The 14807-nt window shown below is 40.4% G+C and overlaps 1 protein-coding gene across 2 annotated transcripts; it reads left to right on the top strand.

Moving 5' to 3' along the window:
* Positions 1-621: 621 nt before the first annotated feature.
* Positions 622-14575, top strand: zgc:193811 (uncharacterized protein LOC559801 homolog). 2 transcript variants are annotated; one of them, XM_034309837.2, is made up of 6 exons: positions 622-686; positions 798-894; positions 3760-3933; positions 4319-4438; positions 6089-6180; positions 10555-14575. In XM_034309837.2, exons 2-6 carry the CDS (start codon positions 856-858, stop codon positions 10898-10900), a joined length of 771 nt encoding a protein of 256 aa, XP_034165728.2. In that variant the 5' UTR covers positions 622-686; positions 798-855; the 3' UTR covers positions 10901-14575. The 2 variants fall into 2 exon arrangements, with proteins under 2 accessions (XP_034165728.2, XP_026772076.3); XM_026916275.3 differs by having other exon boundaries at positions 798-899.
* The last annotated feature ends 232 nt before the right edge of the window (positions 14576-14807 follow it).

Below are 14807 nucleotides of genomic sequence, written 5' to 3'. Positions count from 1 at the left end.
ATACTCAACAGCCTGACCAGTGTGCTCTCTCTATATTTTAACTGATTCAGAATAACTTGGGACACCATGAAGAATCTTAACTTGCTTTGTCCACCTGGAAAACCGACCACAAATGAGCAGATTTACTCCAGTCTTCCACATAGATGCGGCGGTTGGAAGGGGAACAAAATGGCGGACAGCAAAGTACACACGTTTTTGTGACGTCACGTGAAAACAAAGGCTATGTTTGGACAGCGCCTTAAAGTTTAGTTCGGTCCCTTACTAGGACATTCATTATATTTAGACCTAATTGTGTGTCAAAAACTGTCCACAATACGTTATAAACCTAAATAAACACTGTAGACATGAGCTTGCTCAGTTGATAAGGTACATACAGATGACAAAATGAAAAAAAGTTAATAAACATATTTAAGTGCTCGAGTTACGAGTATCATGTTGCTGTAAAACCACGAACGCACATTAAATTCACATTAGCATAGACGCTACATAGTCATAGTCTTTGTACTACCCATATAGGTGCACTACATGCAATATGAAACATTATATTTTACACCCTATCTAGTGCACTTCATGTCCAAAGTGGAGCCGTTTGGAATTCAGCCTCTGATTGACGGCGCGCTACGTTGCCATAGTGACCGCGGACTATAAACTCTTCAGAAAGGCTGCTGGGGAACAGTGAGTTGTGTGTAAGTTTGGACATTTAAAGTTTAATTTTCTTCTTATAAATTAATTTTGTTTTCTTTATCGTCGTAAAAAGGGTTGTTTGTTGTCTGACTCTTGCTGTTTATTTTGTTTAGACCGTGTGGAGTGTAATGGACAGGCGCAGTTCTGCTAACACCAGTAGCGGTGTTGGTCATGTTTACATTCATCCTCAGCCTTTACACACACACAGCTGTAAGGTCTGTCTGCTTTTACACACACACACACACACACACACACACACAGCTGTAAGGTCTGTCTGCTTTTACACACACACACACACACACACACACACACAGCTGTAAGGTCTGTCTGCTTTTACACACACACACACACACACACACACACACAGCAGTAAGGTCTGTCTGCTTTTACACACACACACACACACACAGCTGTAAGGTCTGTCTGCTTTCACACACACACACACACACACACACACAGCTGTAAGGTCTGTCTGCTTTTACACACACACACACACACACACACACACACAGCTGTAAGGTCTGTCTGCTTTTACACACACACACACACACACACACACACACACACACACACACACACACACACAGCTGTAAGGTCTGTCTGCTTTTACACACACACACACACACACACACACACACACACACACACACACAGCTGTAAGGTCTGTCTGCTTTTACACACACACACACACACAGCTGTAAGGTCTGTCTGCTTTTACACACACACACATACACACACACACACACACACACACACACACACAGCTGTAAGGTCTGTCTGCTTTTACACACACACACACACACACACACACACACACACACACAGCTGTAAGGTCTGTCTGCTTTTACACACACACACACACACAGCTGTAAGGTCTGTCTGCTTTTACACACACACACATACACACACACACACACACACACACACACACAGCTGTAAGGTCTGTCTGCTTTTACACACACACACACACACACACACACACACAGCTGTAAGGTCTGTCTGCTTTCACACACACACACACACACACACACACACACACACACACAGCTGTAAGGTCTGTCTGCTTTTACACACACACACACACACACACACACACACACACACACACACAGCTGTAAGGTCTGTCTGCTTTCACACACACACACACACACACACACACACACACACACACAGCTGTAAGGTCTGTCTGCTTTCACACACACACACACACACACACAGCTGTAAGGTCTGTCTGCTTTCACACACACACACACACACACACACACACACAGCTGTAAGGTCTGTCTGCTTTTACACACACACACACACACACACACACACAGCTGTAAGGTCTGTCTGCTTTTACACACACACACACACACACACACACACACACACACACACACACACAGCTGTAAGGTCTGTCTGCTTTCACACACACACACACACACACACACACACACACACAGCTGTAAGGTCTGTCTGCTTTTACACACACACACACACACACACACACACACACACACAGCTGTAAGGTCTGTCTGCTTTTACACACACACACACACACACACACACACACACAGCTGTAAGGTCTGTCTGCTTTCACACACACACACACACACACACACACACACAGCTGTAAGGTCTGTCTGCTTTCACACACACACACACACACACACAGCTGTAAGGTCTGTCTGCTTTCACACACACACACACACACACACACACACACAGCTGTAAGGTCTGTCTGCTTTCACACACACACACACACACACACACACACACACACACACACACACACAGCTGTAAGGTCTGTCTGCTTTCACACACACACACACACACACACAGCTGTAAGGTCTGTCTGCTTTCACACACACACACACACACACACACACACACACAGCTGTAAGGTCTGTCTGCTTTCACACACACACACACACACACACACACACACACACACACACACACACACACACAGCTGTAAGGTCTGTCTGCTTTCACACACACACACACACACACACACACAGCTGTAAGGTCTGTCTGCTTTCACACACACACACACACACACACACACACACACAGCTGTAAGGTCTGTCTGCTTTCACACACACACACACACACACACACACACACACACACACACACATGCTGGTATTATTTAAAAGGCAGATTTTAAATAAACACATTATACACTAAGCTTTAGAATAGAAATAGACTTTCATTAATTCATTCACAAATTTCTTTCCTTAATTGTCTTGTTCCTGTTATAGAGCAACAATTTACCAACAAATCAATTTTGTTTTTATTTATTAAAGAACATCATACTCGTCAATTTATAGTTCTTTTTAATATTGTGGAACGTCAGAGAGGCGAGCTATTTCCTGTTATAAACAGACATTTACCCACCAGCCTCTCTTTTTTTTCTAGCTTGAAGTTAATAAAACAAACCAAAAACACTTTTCATGTTACCAAGAAACCATAAAGCACAAAGTCGTCCGTTACAAACTGTTACAAAGCGCTGACACTGGAGACTCCTTCCATAAGTGTTAAATAAGTGTCTCCTTACAGAAAACGTCACCATATCAACAATTACGTCTTTTTCTTTGTTATATAATCACATTTATTATTCATTAACCATTAGGTTTAGATTATGTGCTGCATATGGAAAGGGTAACGGATTAGAACGAGCGTGTTAATATAAACTTGTGAGTTGAATTACTGTCAGAGAAATGCTGCTCTCTGAGACGTGTAATCAACGCCTTCTGACCAATCAGAATCAAGAATCGAATAGTTCTGCGGTATAAATGACTTTAAAGTGCAGGACGTTTGTCTGAAACATCCTGTTTCTCTGGAAACACAAGTGTACTACACTGCAGTTTTTACTACATCCACGTTTCCACTTATGCACACTGCAGTTTACTGTTTCTACATTCTGTACGCTCTTCACTCTCCACATATACATGAGGGTAGTGCTTGTATTAGGATCTGTGCATGGGTAAGCTTTTACTGGAACAACAGACTTCATCTTTCTGTCAGAAAAAGTCAGAGACTAATTCCCGATCTTAACAATCCATCTGTTTCATCTCATTCCTCCAGAATGCACCACTTCCTCCTCTTCTCCAGAGACGAGTGCCTGGACCCCTGCATTACAGCGTCACCTCGTACACGGAGCACGACCCCAAACCCATGCATGGCGTATTGAGCAACGTCACCTACTCGAAAGCGTCTCCACACTGGCGCACACACTTCCTGGATGACCTGGCTCAGAAGGTAATAATAATAATAATAATAATAATAATAATAATAAATTCGATTAGACTCTAATTAGCGACAATGAAGTATTTTATTACGAAATCATCCCTAATCAGTCATGAAGTGATAAATTATTTATTGTGTTTGTGGATCAATTGAGTTTGGAGCTCAGTAAAAATTTCTGATCTTTCTGGAGGCTGCATTAATCTGCCCCTGGAGGGGAGGTGTGTGTGTGTGTGTGTGTGTGTGTGTGAGTGCATCAGAGAAATGTGAATGTTTGATATGTGTCAGTTGTTTATATCTAATGAAAGTTTTTGATCATCCAGGTCACATAAAAGAGTTAACAATCTCGGTTTTTACATTGTCCTGTGGTGTGTGTGTGTGTGTGTGTGTTTCGCTGCAGCTGCGAGACAGCCGTTCAGTCAGGCTCGTCTCTGCGCCGCCTGTCAGTGAGATGCAGGAGCAGTACAGGGGACGATCAGCACCGTACGATCCTCTGGAGCCTCACTACAGGACGCTGCAGGTGAGAAGGAGCGACAGGTCACGGGCTGTCGATTTGAAATTTCTGTCACCATTTCCGTTGAATCGCATTCAACATCCGGGCCGCAATCTTAATCTTAATGTTAAATCTTTATTAGCGGAAGTGTTTCAGATTTTTTTCTTGAAGACCTAAGAAAGATTTGAGGAACAGAACTTATCCAAAAGGCATAAAAAATAAAACGACTACGTTTAAATCTATTACGAACACTAAAATACTAAATATTAGAAGTTCTAATATTTCATTTAATACATCCAGGTTGGGTTTTATATAGAAAACTACTCCATCTATATCTCTACAGCAGATTTGTGGTTTTATGCTTTTTATTTAACAGTATTATTTGCTATTATGCCAGAGAGCACTTGAATTGTCCAGCCTGATCGGTCAGAAGGTGCTGATTACTTCTTTTTTATAACAGCAGCTCTGACATTAGTGCAGCTGTAAAGCACAGGTTTATATTAATGCCCTTGTTCAAAAAAGTTATGGTTTCTATAGCAACAACATATACAGGAACTTGTGTGACGGACGCACCATATAATCTAATGCTAATGATAAACGGACCAAGAAAACAGGTTGTTATTTACCAAAAGCATCATCCCACACTATCACTGATTATTTCCCTATAACAGCACAACCCGAGTATTTTATTCCCAACTATTGTTCTAATATCCATATAAAAAAATGTGAAAAACCCAAAAATCCCAAAAAATCAGGACTACTGACCACAGATTGTGTTTAGTGCTCGTTCATCAAAAAAACTTATATAATGTCTAATGAAAATACAGTTCAGTACATTTTTAAAAAAATATTTTAAAACTAAACCACTCTTTTTTTACATAGATTATTTTTTCTAAGGATCTTTTATTTTGGCGCCTATGTCTAGTTGAAAAAGACGTTAAGTACCTCAGTAGAAATTGCCAAGGACACTGATCCTGCTGTCAAGGTCAAGCGTATTCCTAATGTAAAAAGATTCACCCTGTGCTGCTAGTGGCCAATCCTGATGTAGATGATACACACTTCTGGGTCTGGAGACGAAGTTATTAAAAGCCTGGAATAGATAAAGTTGTAACCATATTACATATATACTTATATACGTAAACATAATCATTACTCTGAGATGTTATACTTAAAGATGGCATTTGCTTCTGTGCAAGCTAGTATTTAGCATAGATTATAATTAGAATGACTCATAAATGACCAGAAAAGGGCTTTTTAAAACGTTTTTAGATATTGCAAAAAAAAAAAAAAAAGATCTCTAAGTTCATTCTGTGTACAGGGAAGAAAAATATTTAATTAGCCATGAAAAAATATAACCTAAAACATTAAATATGTAAATTTTACATTTACTCTAGTGAGTAAACATACGGATTTGGAGCATGGATTTTCTTTTAATTAAACTGGCAGACAGGAGGAGAAGAGATTACAAGGAGAGAGGGGAAGGAGATAAAAGACAACATGAGCATATCGGAAGAAAGGGAAGTGAAGGCATTAACGCTAAATAATGATGATTCATGCAAAGTCTGCTTATGCAAAGCTTTTCTTAGCCTAAGGATTATAGAGCTCCCAGTATGCATGCACGTTTTTGCTAATGGAGCTGCTGGAGAGACTAATGCCACTCATGTTTATTTTAATCAGGCACTGCATGGACAGCTCCATCAGTCTTCAGTTGTGCTGCCCAAAGAGCCGGCGCTCAGCACGGCTCACACCGACTACAGACGCTTCAGCAGGTAACCAGCAGGGGGCAGTGCAGCAGCGTGGTGTAGTATATACACTCACTGAGCACTTTATTAGGAACACTATACTAATACTAGGTAGGGCCTCCTTTTGCTTTCCAAACAGAAATGTTCTTCATGGCATGGACTCCACAAGATCCTTTGAGATTGTGGTCCATGTTGACATGATTGCATCGTGCAATTCCTGCAGATTTTTCAGGTGCACTTTCATGCTGCGAATCTCCCGTTCTACCACGTCCCACCACAAGAACGTTAAACTCATTGTCATGTTCATGAAACCAGTTTGAGATGACTTTTGCTTTGTGACATGGTGCATTATCATGCTGGAAGTAGCCATTTGAAGATGGTAAATTGTGGCCGTGAAGGGATGCACATGCTCAGCAAAAATACTCAAATAGTCTCTGGCATTCAAGTGATTGATTGGTATTAACAGGCCCAAAATGTGCCATGAAACATTCTCCACACCATCACACCACCTCCACCAGCCTGGACTGTCGAAACAAGGCAGGTTGGGTCCATGGATTCATGCTATTGGCGCCAAATTCTGACCCTACCATCTGTGTGCCTCAGCAGAAATCCAGATTCATCAGGCCAGGCTGTTTTTCCAGCCTTCAGCTGTCCATTTGTGGTGAGTCTGTGCCCACTGCAGCCTCAGCTTTCTGTTCTAGGCTTCCAGAAGTGGAACAAGACGCGGTCTTCTGCTATTGTAGCCCATCCGCCTCAACGTTCAACATGCTGTGGATTCTGCTCACCACAATTGTACAGGGTGGTTATCTGAGTTACTGTAGCCTTTCTGTCAGCTCGACCCAGTCTGGCCATTCTCCGTTGACCGCGCTCATCAACAAGCCATTTCTGTCCACAGAACCGCCGCTTACTGGATGTTCTCCACTCTAGAGACTGTTGTACGTGAAAATCCCAGGAAATCAGCAGTTATAGAAATACTCAGACCAGCCCGTCTGGCACCAACAATCATGACACGGTCGAAATCACTGAGATCACATTACCCAAAGGTAATTCTTAGGCACATGCAAAGAAATGCTGTAGAGCAAAGATGCCTTCAAAATAATGAAATTAATTGTTTCTACAGTAAAAAAAAAACATACTATAAAGAAAGTCAATATTTGGTGTGACGATCCTTCGCTTTAAAAAAAATTAGCACTCTCGGGTACAATGTGTGCAGTTTTATAAGGAAATGAGCTGTAAGTGTTACTGAGCATCTTGCAGAAGCAGCCACAGTTCTTCTGGAGACTTTGACTGTCGACTCGCTTCTTATTTCTGCAGCGAAACCCAGCAGCCTTCATTCTGTTTTTTTGTCTGAAAAGTGTCTCTTATGTAATCTGCTGCTTTCTTTACTGACATACAAACATTTTTCTGGAACATTTAATTTTGTGCTGGAAAACTAATGTTTGGGATCTAAAATGTTTTTGTACTGAATCAATAATGTAGAAGTCAGAAAATAAACATCTGTAACAAAGTTTGTGCTAAAAAAAAAATAGTGTCTAAGACTTTTGCACAGTACACACACACACACACACACACACATATATATATATATATATATATATATATATACACACACACACACACACACACACACACACACACATATATATATATATATATATATATATATATATATATATATATATACACACACACACACACACACACACACACACACACACACACACACACACACAGGCGCTTCAGCAGGTAACCAGCAGGGGGCAGTGCAGCAGCATGGTGTGGAGGGGAAACAGGGCTCTGAGGGACAATGATCTGATCTGATCTAATGTGATCTAAATGTCTATAAAGTCACTAGGGGCTGGAGATTATTATGATGATTATTATCTCTCTGTCTGACTGTCTATCTGTTCATCCATCCATGTATTTATCTGTCCATTTCTATCTTTCTATCTATCTACCTATCTATCTATCTATCTATCTATCTATCTGTTTGTCTCTCTGCATGTCTGCTTGTTTCTCTCTCTGTCTGTATGTCTGTCTGTCTATGTCTTTATCTATATATCTGTCAGTCTCTCTCTCTCTCTCTCTCTGTCTCTCTCTCTATCTCTTGTATGTGTGTGTGTATGTGTGCGTGTGTGTGCATATGTGTGTATGTGTTTTTATCTTTCTATCTATTTAACTAATATATTGCGAGCCATAGCCATAAAAATAAATTAAATAAATTCTACTCTTGACTATATATTCATATCTTTTGGCTTTTGGGACGTTTCTTTAGGAATACCACAGTGTGTTCTTGCCGGGTAACTCCACTCCTCCAGTACTCTGCTCTTATCCTCTGTTTGCAAATGATCTGTACATCAATTATACAAGTAGCTTTTAGCCAGAATGATGAATACACACGCTGACGTGATTGAAACCTTTAATTCCACTCCTGGCCAGCAACAGTAGCTGCAGTCCAACACAAACACAATGAAGCCCTTGGTCCCAGTAGCTGTGGCTCATAACGCATTCACATCATGTCGCAGTTGCATTGATCACAAGAGGGCTTTGAGCTGTACGTCTCCTTGGACTGAAAAATTAGTCGTTTCTATGGCAACACAGACAACACTGATAGGGAGGATCGCTAAAACATAGCAGCTGGCTATGTTGAAAAACCTGAACTACACTATACTCGAAATTCATACTCAAATGATAAAGAATGCCTGAGAGATGTGGAAAAATTTAACGAAGATTTTAATATTTAACCACCTGGTAATTATGTAAGGATTAAAACACTTTGATGTAATATTACAATTTTCAGTCTATTAATGACCACCACTTCATACTTTTTATCCATTTATAGCTACATTTAATGTTGTGGAACGTCCGTGAAACAAGTTAGTTCCTTTTAACACTTACGTTATAGCAGCTATAAACAGTTGCCCCTTCACCGGCCTCCGTTTTTCACTTTATTAAAGTTAGTAAGCCAAAAAAAAAACACGGCTTGTCGAGAAACAGAGAAACCTGAAAATTACAGAGAAACCTGAAAGCGCAAAATCTTCTGTCCTGAACACTTTACTAAGTGTTACAAAGTGCTGACACTGGAGACTCCTTCCATAAATGTTAAATAAACATCTTACAGAAAACTTCACCATATCAATGATTATAGGTTTTTCTTTGCTAAATCACAGCATGAGTTTTTAAATCTGCTTATTATTAGACTTTTGGTTATGTGGTGTTTCATTATAGTCCCTGTGCATGAGTTGTTATTAATGTAAAACTCTGAGAGCCCGGCATGACGCGAGTGTACAATAACTGAGAAATTGGCAGCGTACCCATATTCCTTCTCGCTCTCACTTCTCTGAATAAGTAGGTCGGCATGAGCTGACCTCCAAGCTGAGATGGTCACTGAATCGTCTGGAAACACTTTGTTTAAAAGGGCACTTAAAACCCTCTTCCTGAAGGGCGGGGATTTGAAAGGAAACACTCTTTATGTCAGCCTGTGATACAGCATACCTGGAGACGATCCCAATCATGTTATAGGAAACAATGCTGCCCTCAGAAGACCTACAAACTCCTAAATGTATCTGTATTGACAAAGCCGTTGACGCTAAGTGAAAGAGCAGCATGGTTATGAAGCAGGAAGCCAGTGGACGCCAGGAGCTCTTTAAAAGTCTCATACATGTACGAGTAAAGTGCAAGTGTATACAGTGGCTTGTATAAACATTCACTCCCCCCTTGATATGAACTTACGTGGGATTATATATCATGATTCTATACAAGTAGTCCATAATGCTGAAATTGGGTGAAAAATAAATATAGTTTGAATTATGTATATTCACCCCTGCTGCTTTCGCCCCCCTAAAGTTACAGTGCAACCAGTTGCCATAATTAGCTGTGTGCAGTTAAAGTGTTACCTGATCTCAGTATATAAATACATCTGTTCCTGGAAGAACCCAGAGTCTGTTAGAGAACATACCTAAACAAATAGCGTCAAGACCAACATACGGTGGCCCGTGAGTGAAAAACAAACCAACAGCAACAGAAAACGCAAGTTGTGTTTAGTTATTTATGTTAAAGCTTGGTATTAATATTGGGTTTAAATGAACACCTGCCATTTTCATGTGTGCTAAATCTGACTTTTCTGTGACAAGTTCTAAGTTCATTCAGTTTGTTGCAGTAAAAAGGAAACAACCTTTGATTTGTCATTCTGATATTCTTTTTTGTTAATGCGTCAACAATGTTCTGGTTTTATTTTTAATATGTGACGTAAATAATTTGAGTTGCGAAGCCACTGTTAGCTCTTGGTTCCAGAACAACAGCATTTTCAAAAACTTTCTCTTTTGGAAGGTGGAAAATAAGATTAACTGTCTGTCTCTCTTTCTATTTCTTTTCTGCTATTCACTTTCTGTCTTGTTCCAGGTCTGAATTGGCTCCTCTCTTAGCCTTGGATGCCTCGCCCACTCATGGACCCTTCCCCAAACTGATCCCCCTCCGCTCTTACAAGGCCCCGCCCAGTGCATCCTCTCAGCCACAGTTGCCCCGCCCATCTGTACCGGTACCCCATGGAGGCAGAAGCAGCATGTACATGGATAGTTTCAGTGTACCCATGCCTCCACCCATGTCCTCCACCCATGTGGCTGTCCTTGCTGGGACAAAACGCACAGAGGAGAGTGGGCGGAGCTTACTGCAGCATATCCTGGACGTGCCCGAGATGTACAGCACAGAGAACCAGACGTATGGGAAAGGGAGGATGGTGCTCGTGTGAGATAGAGCACACCGCATTCATTATTAACCAGATCTAGCCATTTTTATCCAGTTGCTTAATAATGGATGTTGGGTCGAGTTCAATTTAAATATCATTGCTTTTTTAAAATCCAAATGGGTCCTTTGGTAAATTTTTTTTGTTGTTTATTTGGTAATAAGAAAGAAACACAGGATAAATGCTTGTGCTTGAGACAGAAAGTCTCTTGTGTGAGAGACTGCACGAGCCGGTCATGCTCCTTGTGTGTCAGTGTGATATGCAAAGGATTGTGGGAAAAACTGCAATGTGTGTAAACAGCGAGAGATTGAAAGCAGGCAGGGAGGAGCGTGTGTGTGTGTGTGTGTGTGTGTGTGTGTGTGCGTGTGTGAGTGAGTGTGAGTGATTTTGCTGAACATGCACTTGAGACAACTGAAGATGATGGGAACATAGCATAATCCGGAAGACATCAGCGCTGAACTACACAGCGCACGAGACGGAGACGGAGGAAAAACAGAGGGAATTAAAAATGGAGTTAATATAGTGGGGATATGGCAGCATCTCATGAATTAGCCTTTTGAATCCGTGTGAGTTTTCTTTTTCCCCACCCCTGCTCTACCGCTCCTTCCGCCCACCTGCTCGCCGGATCTCTGGCTCTCCTCCCCCTCTGTCTCAAGCGGCGGTGTGCCAGACAGACAGAGAGAGAGAGAGAGAGAGAGAGGAGGAAAGATTTAGAACCACATAAAGAAATGTAATGGTTGGAGACAGGAACAATGGAGGGAAATCTATTAAGAAATGAACTAATCACTTAAAAAAAAAGTAATTCAAGGGTTGGTCCTAAACAGGTAATTAATAAAAAGATTATTTAGACTGCATTGCATATAATATACACTATTTATTATATCTTTTGGGTGTGTCCAGTGATACAACAATCCTGACAGGTAGCACAAACAACTGTTCAAGATGGCAGCAGTCGTTTTTGCATCTATAATCAAATCATTTTAAAGACAATGTAATAATAACTATATTCACGATATGGCCGTGCATCTGTTTACATTTTTCTGGTCCAGAAATGAGCTCCGCCTCTTGCGCTAGTATTTAGGAATGCACATGCAGGTGTTTTGTAGGCGTGACTTTAAAGAGAACGCTCAAGGTCAGACTGCATTTGCTTGAATTTGGAGTATACATTTAAGGACTATTTGAAATTCTGTATTTGAGACAAATATTTTTCTAAAGATTGTGTTGAAAGCAGGCATTGTGTGAAAATGGTCGCAGTAGTGTCCTCAATGAAGAGCCCCATGTTTGGAAATTGGAAATGAATTTTGTAACCTGAAAAGACTTTGTTCCAAATCGATGTTTTTGTAAATCACTGTATGGTGACGCCTCTCAGCTCCAGGGTCCCCGGTTCCATCCTGACCAGGAGTTACTGTCTGTTCTCTACTTGTAGATTCTCCGTTTTCCACCTTCCTCCCAAAAAACATCCTGGCAGGTGGACTACGCTAAATTGCCCCTACGTGTCAATGTGTGTGCGCGGTGTTCCATCCAGGGTATTCCTGTCTTAGTCCCAATGCTCCTGGGATTCACCACCACTCCAACCAGGTGCTTAATGAAGATTAATAAATGACTGTAAGAAATATACATTCATATTTTATACATAATTGAAAAAGATTCCTAACTGTAACTGTCCTAAATTAATTTCATTAATGGTCTTATGTTTGAACGTTACAATTAGCGTGACTCAGTTTGTGTGGAAAGTTAAACAGGGTTGGATTTCGTAGCTTTTCCTTCGTCTCCATGGGTGTGAAATTGGATGGTATGGAATTTGTATGAATTTCTTGTGAAAACAGCTCATTATAAAACCTCCAGACTGGAACCCTTGAATTGAAAAAAAGTTTTAATGAGTGTGTACTGTGTGTGTGTTTTTTTTTTTTTTTTTAGCCCTTCAATTCAATATCGTAACCAGATGTCAGTGTGCATATACATCCCTGAAGCACTGTTTTCCTTTTTTTAAATTATTTTTCTCCGGTCTCTTGCATTCCCTCATGATTTTCTCACATCAACCACCAATCTTTCATGTTTGATGCGCCTCCTGTTTTTTTTTTCCCCACTGTTTTGACATTTCATCAATTAAACCCCCTTCACTGAAAAGAAACATGTCCATATGTGTGTGTGTGTTTGAATACATTGACCAGGGTGTGAGATTTGCCATAGGAAGCTATTGATTTTAAGGGTCAGGGGTCATTACACCCACTAGCCAGCAGCAAGGACACAGAGATCTCACTGACCAGCAGCTTGGACTGGGTGGAGCCCGTTTCCTTTGTAATGTTATAAATCGCGCCGTCTTCAAATAAAAAAATGGCCAGACATCTCAAATTCTGCAGCAATGTCTGGATCTCAGTGTTAACTCCGACGGATTGGTAACATCCGCCAAATGCGAAGGAAGGAGGCTGTAAATCCCGCTTCTGTCCATCTGATGCATACTTGCCAACCTTGGAGATTTTGCAGTAAGGGAGATTTCAAGTCTCAGATTTATAACACTTCTTTGGTCCTCTGGTGGAAAAAAAAAAAAAAATCACACACATTGAGCTGTTGAGTAATCGCAAATGGCTGTGGCACATTATGACACATTTTTTATTCAGATATGAGAAGTAGTGGGCATTGAAATGACAAGCAGTTTTAATCGATTTCTTTATTTTGGGATGATGCTAATTGGTGCTCTTCTGTACCTCTGAGCATTACTCTTATTATCCAGTTACTACATGGAAAACAATATTGTTAAAGTAATGCTGCCTGTGAATAATGGACGAATATGTATCCATGTTTATTACTGTTTATTCTTTATTATAGTCCTTTATTTCTCTTGATTTTTTTCATTAATTGAAAAGAACCATGTGTGTGAAAGGAGTAGACATGTGAAAGTAAATCCAACAATTTTTACTCAAAAATGAAGAAAAGGTGGCCAAATTGCAATGGCAACCATTCTGAATCAGTTTATATGCTTATTCCTCTCTTTTATATGTGAACTATGTTGCGATGGTGCTGATTGGTGGCCATCTGTAGCTCTTGGGCTGCTTTCCATTTCCAGAACCCTGATGCTTAGATTATTATCCAGTTATTACATGAGAAAATAATGTGATTCTGCTTTATAAAACTGGCTGTCAATAATTGATGAATATGAATACATATGAAAACAAAGCCATGTTTTGCTTTTGTCTATTAAATTCCTTTATTTTTCTTATAACGAAAAAGTTCTTTGCTAACTAAGACCTTTAACAGTGTTTTGGCCAGGTTTTGTTGGGGTGGCAATCTTGGGTGGGGTAAAATACTAATCCACGTCTGTAATGTGAAACGACATATCTGTCTCTGGAGTGAGAGCTCAATCAGATGTGAAAAAAAGACACACTTGGGCAAATTGTTTGTCGACTAGCCATGAAAAAAGTCATAGCTAACATAACAATGACTATCTTATATAGTCTAACATAACATATGCCTAACATAACAATGACTATGTTATGACATATGCTCATGTGCTAGCATTACGATTTCAATATCATTAGCTAAATGGAGCTAATAACGAACTGAAGAAATCCAATGTTATGCCTCTAAGTAATGATTACTGTTAATGTAAAAAGGTTTGTTCATTGTGGTCAGTTGACTTCTGTATTAGCTAGCTGATCTTACCTGTTCCTGACTGTTGGACAGTGATGAAAAAGACTTTCACATTTCCCAAAGATGCTGCAGTAGGCGTTCTCTGTTATTATTCAAACTGACTGGGGAATCCAGTGCTAAACGCTAGCCCCTCAGCTACACCCATACGTGTTTGATGCACCTCCTGGTTTTTTGTGTCAGCTGTTGAACCCAACATTTGTGTTCGTGAAACAGGTGGACGTCTGGAAGCGTCCGTGGTTCCATTAAAACGTTTCATTCAATACTA

The sequence above is a fragment of the Pangasianodon hypophthalmus genome, chromosome 13 (assembly GCF_027358585.1).
Source record: "Pangasianodon hypophthalmus isolate fPanHyp1 chromosome 13, fPanHyp1.pri, whole genome shotgun sequence".
Taxonomy (NCBI): domain Eukaryota; kingdom Metazoa; phylum Chordata; class Actinopteri; order Siluriformes; family Pangasiidae; genus Pangasianodon; species Pangasianodon hypophthalmus.
The sequence above is the reverse complement of the archived record's forward strand: the minus strand, read 5'-3'. Positions and strand labels throughout refer to the sequence as shown.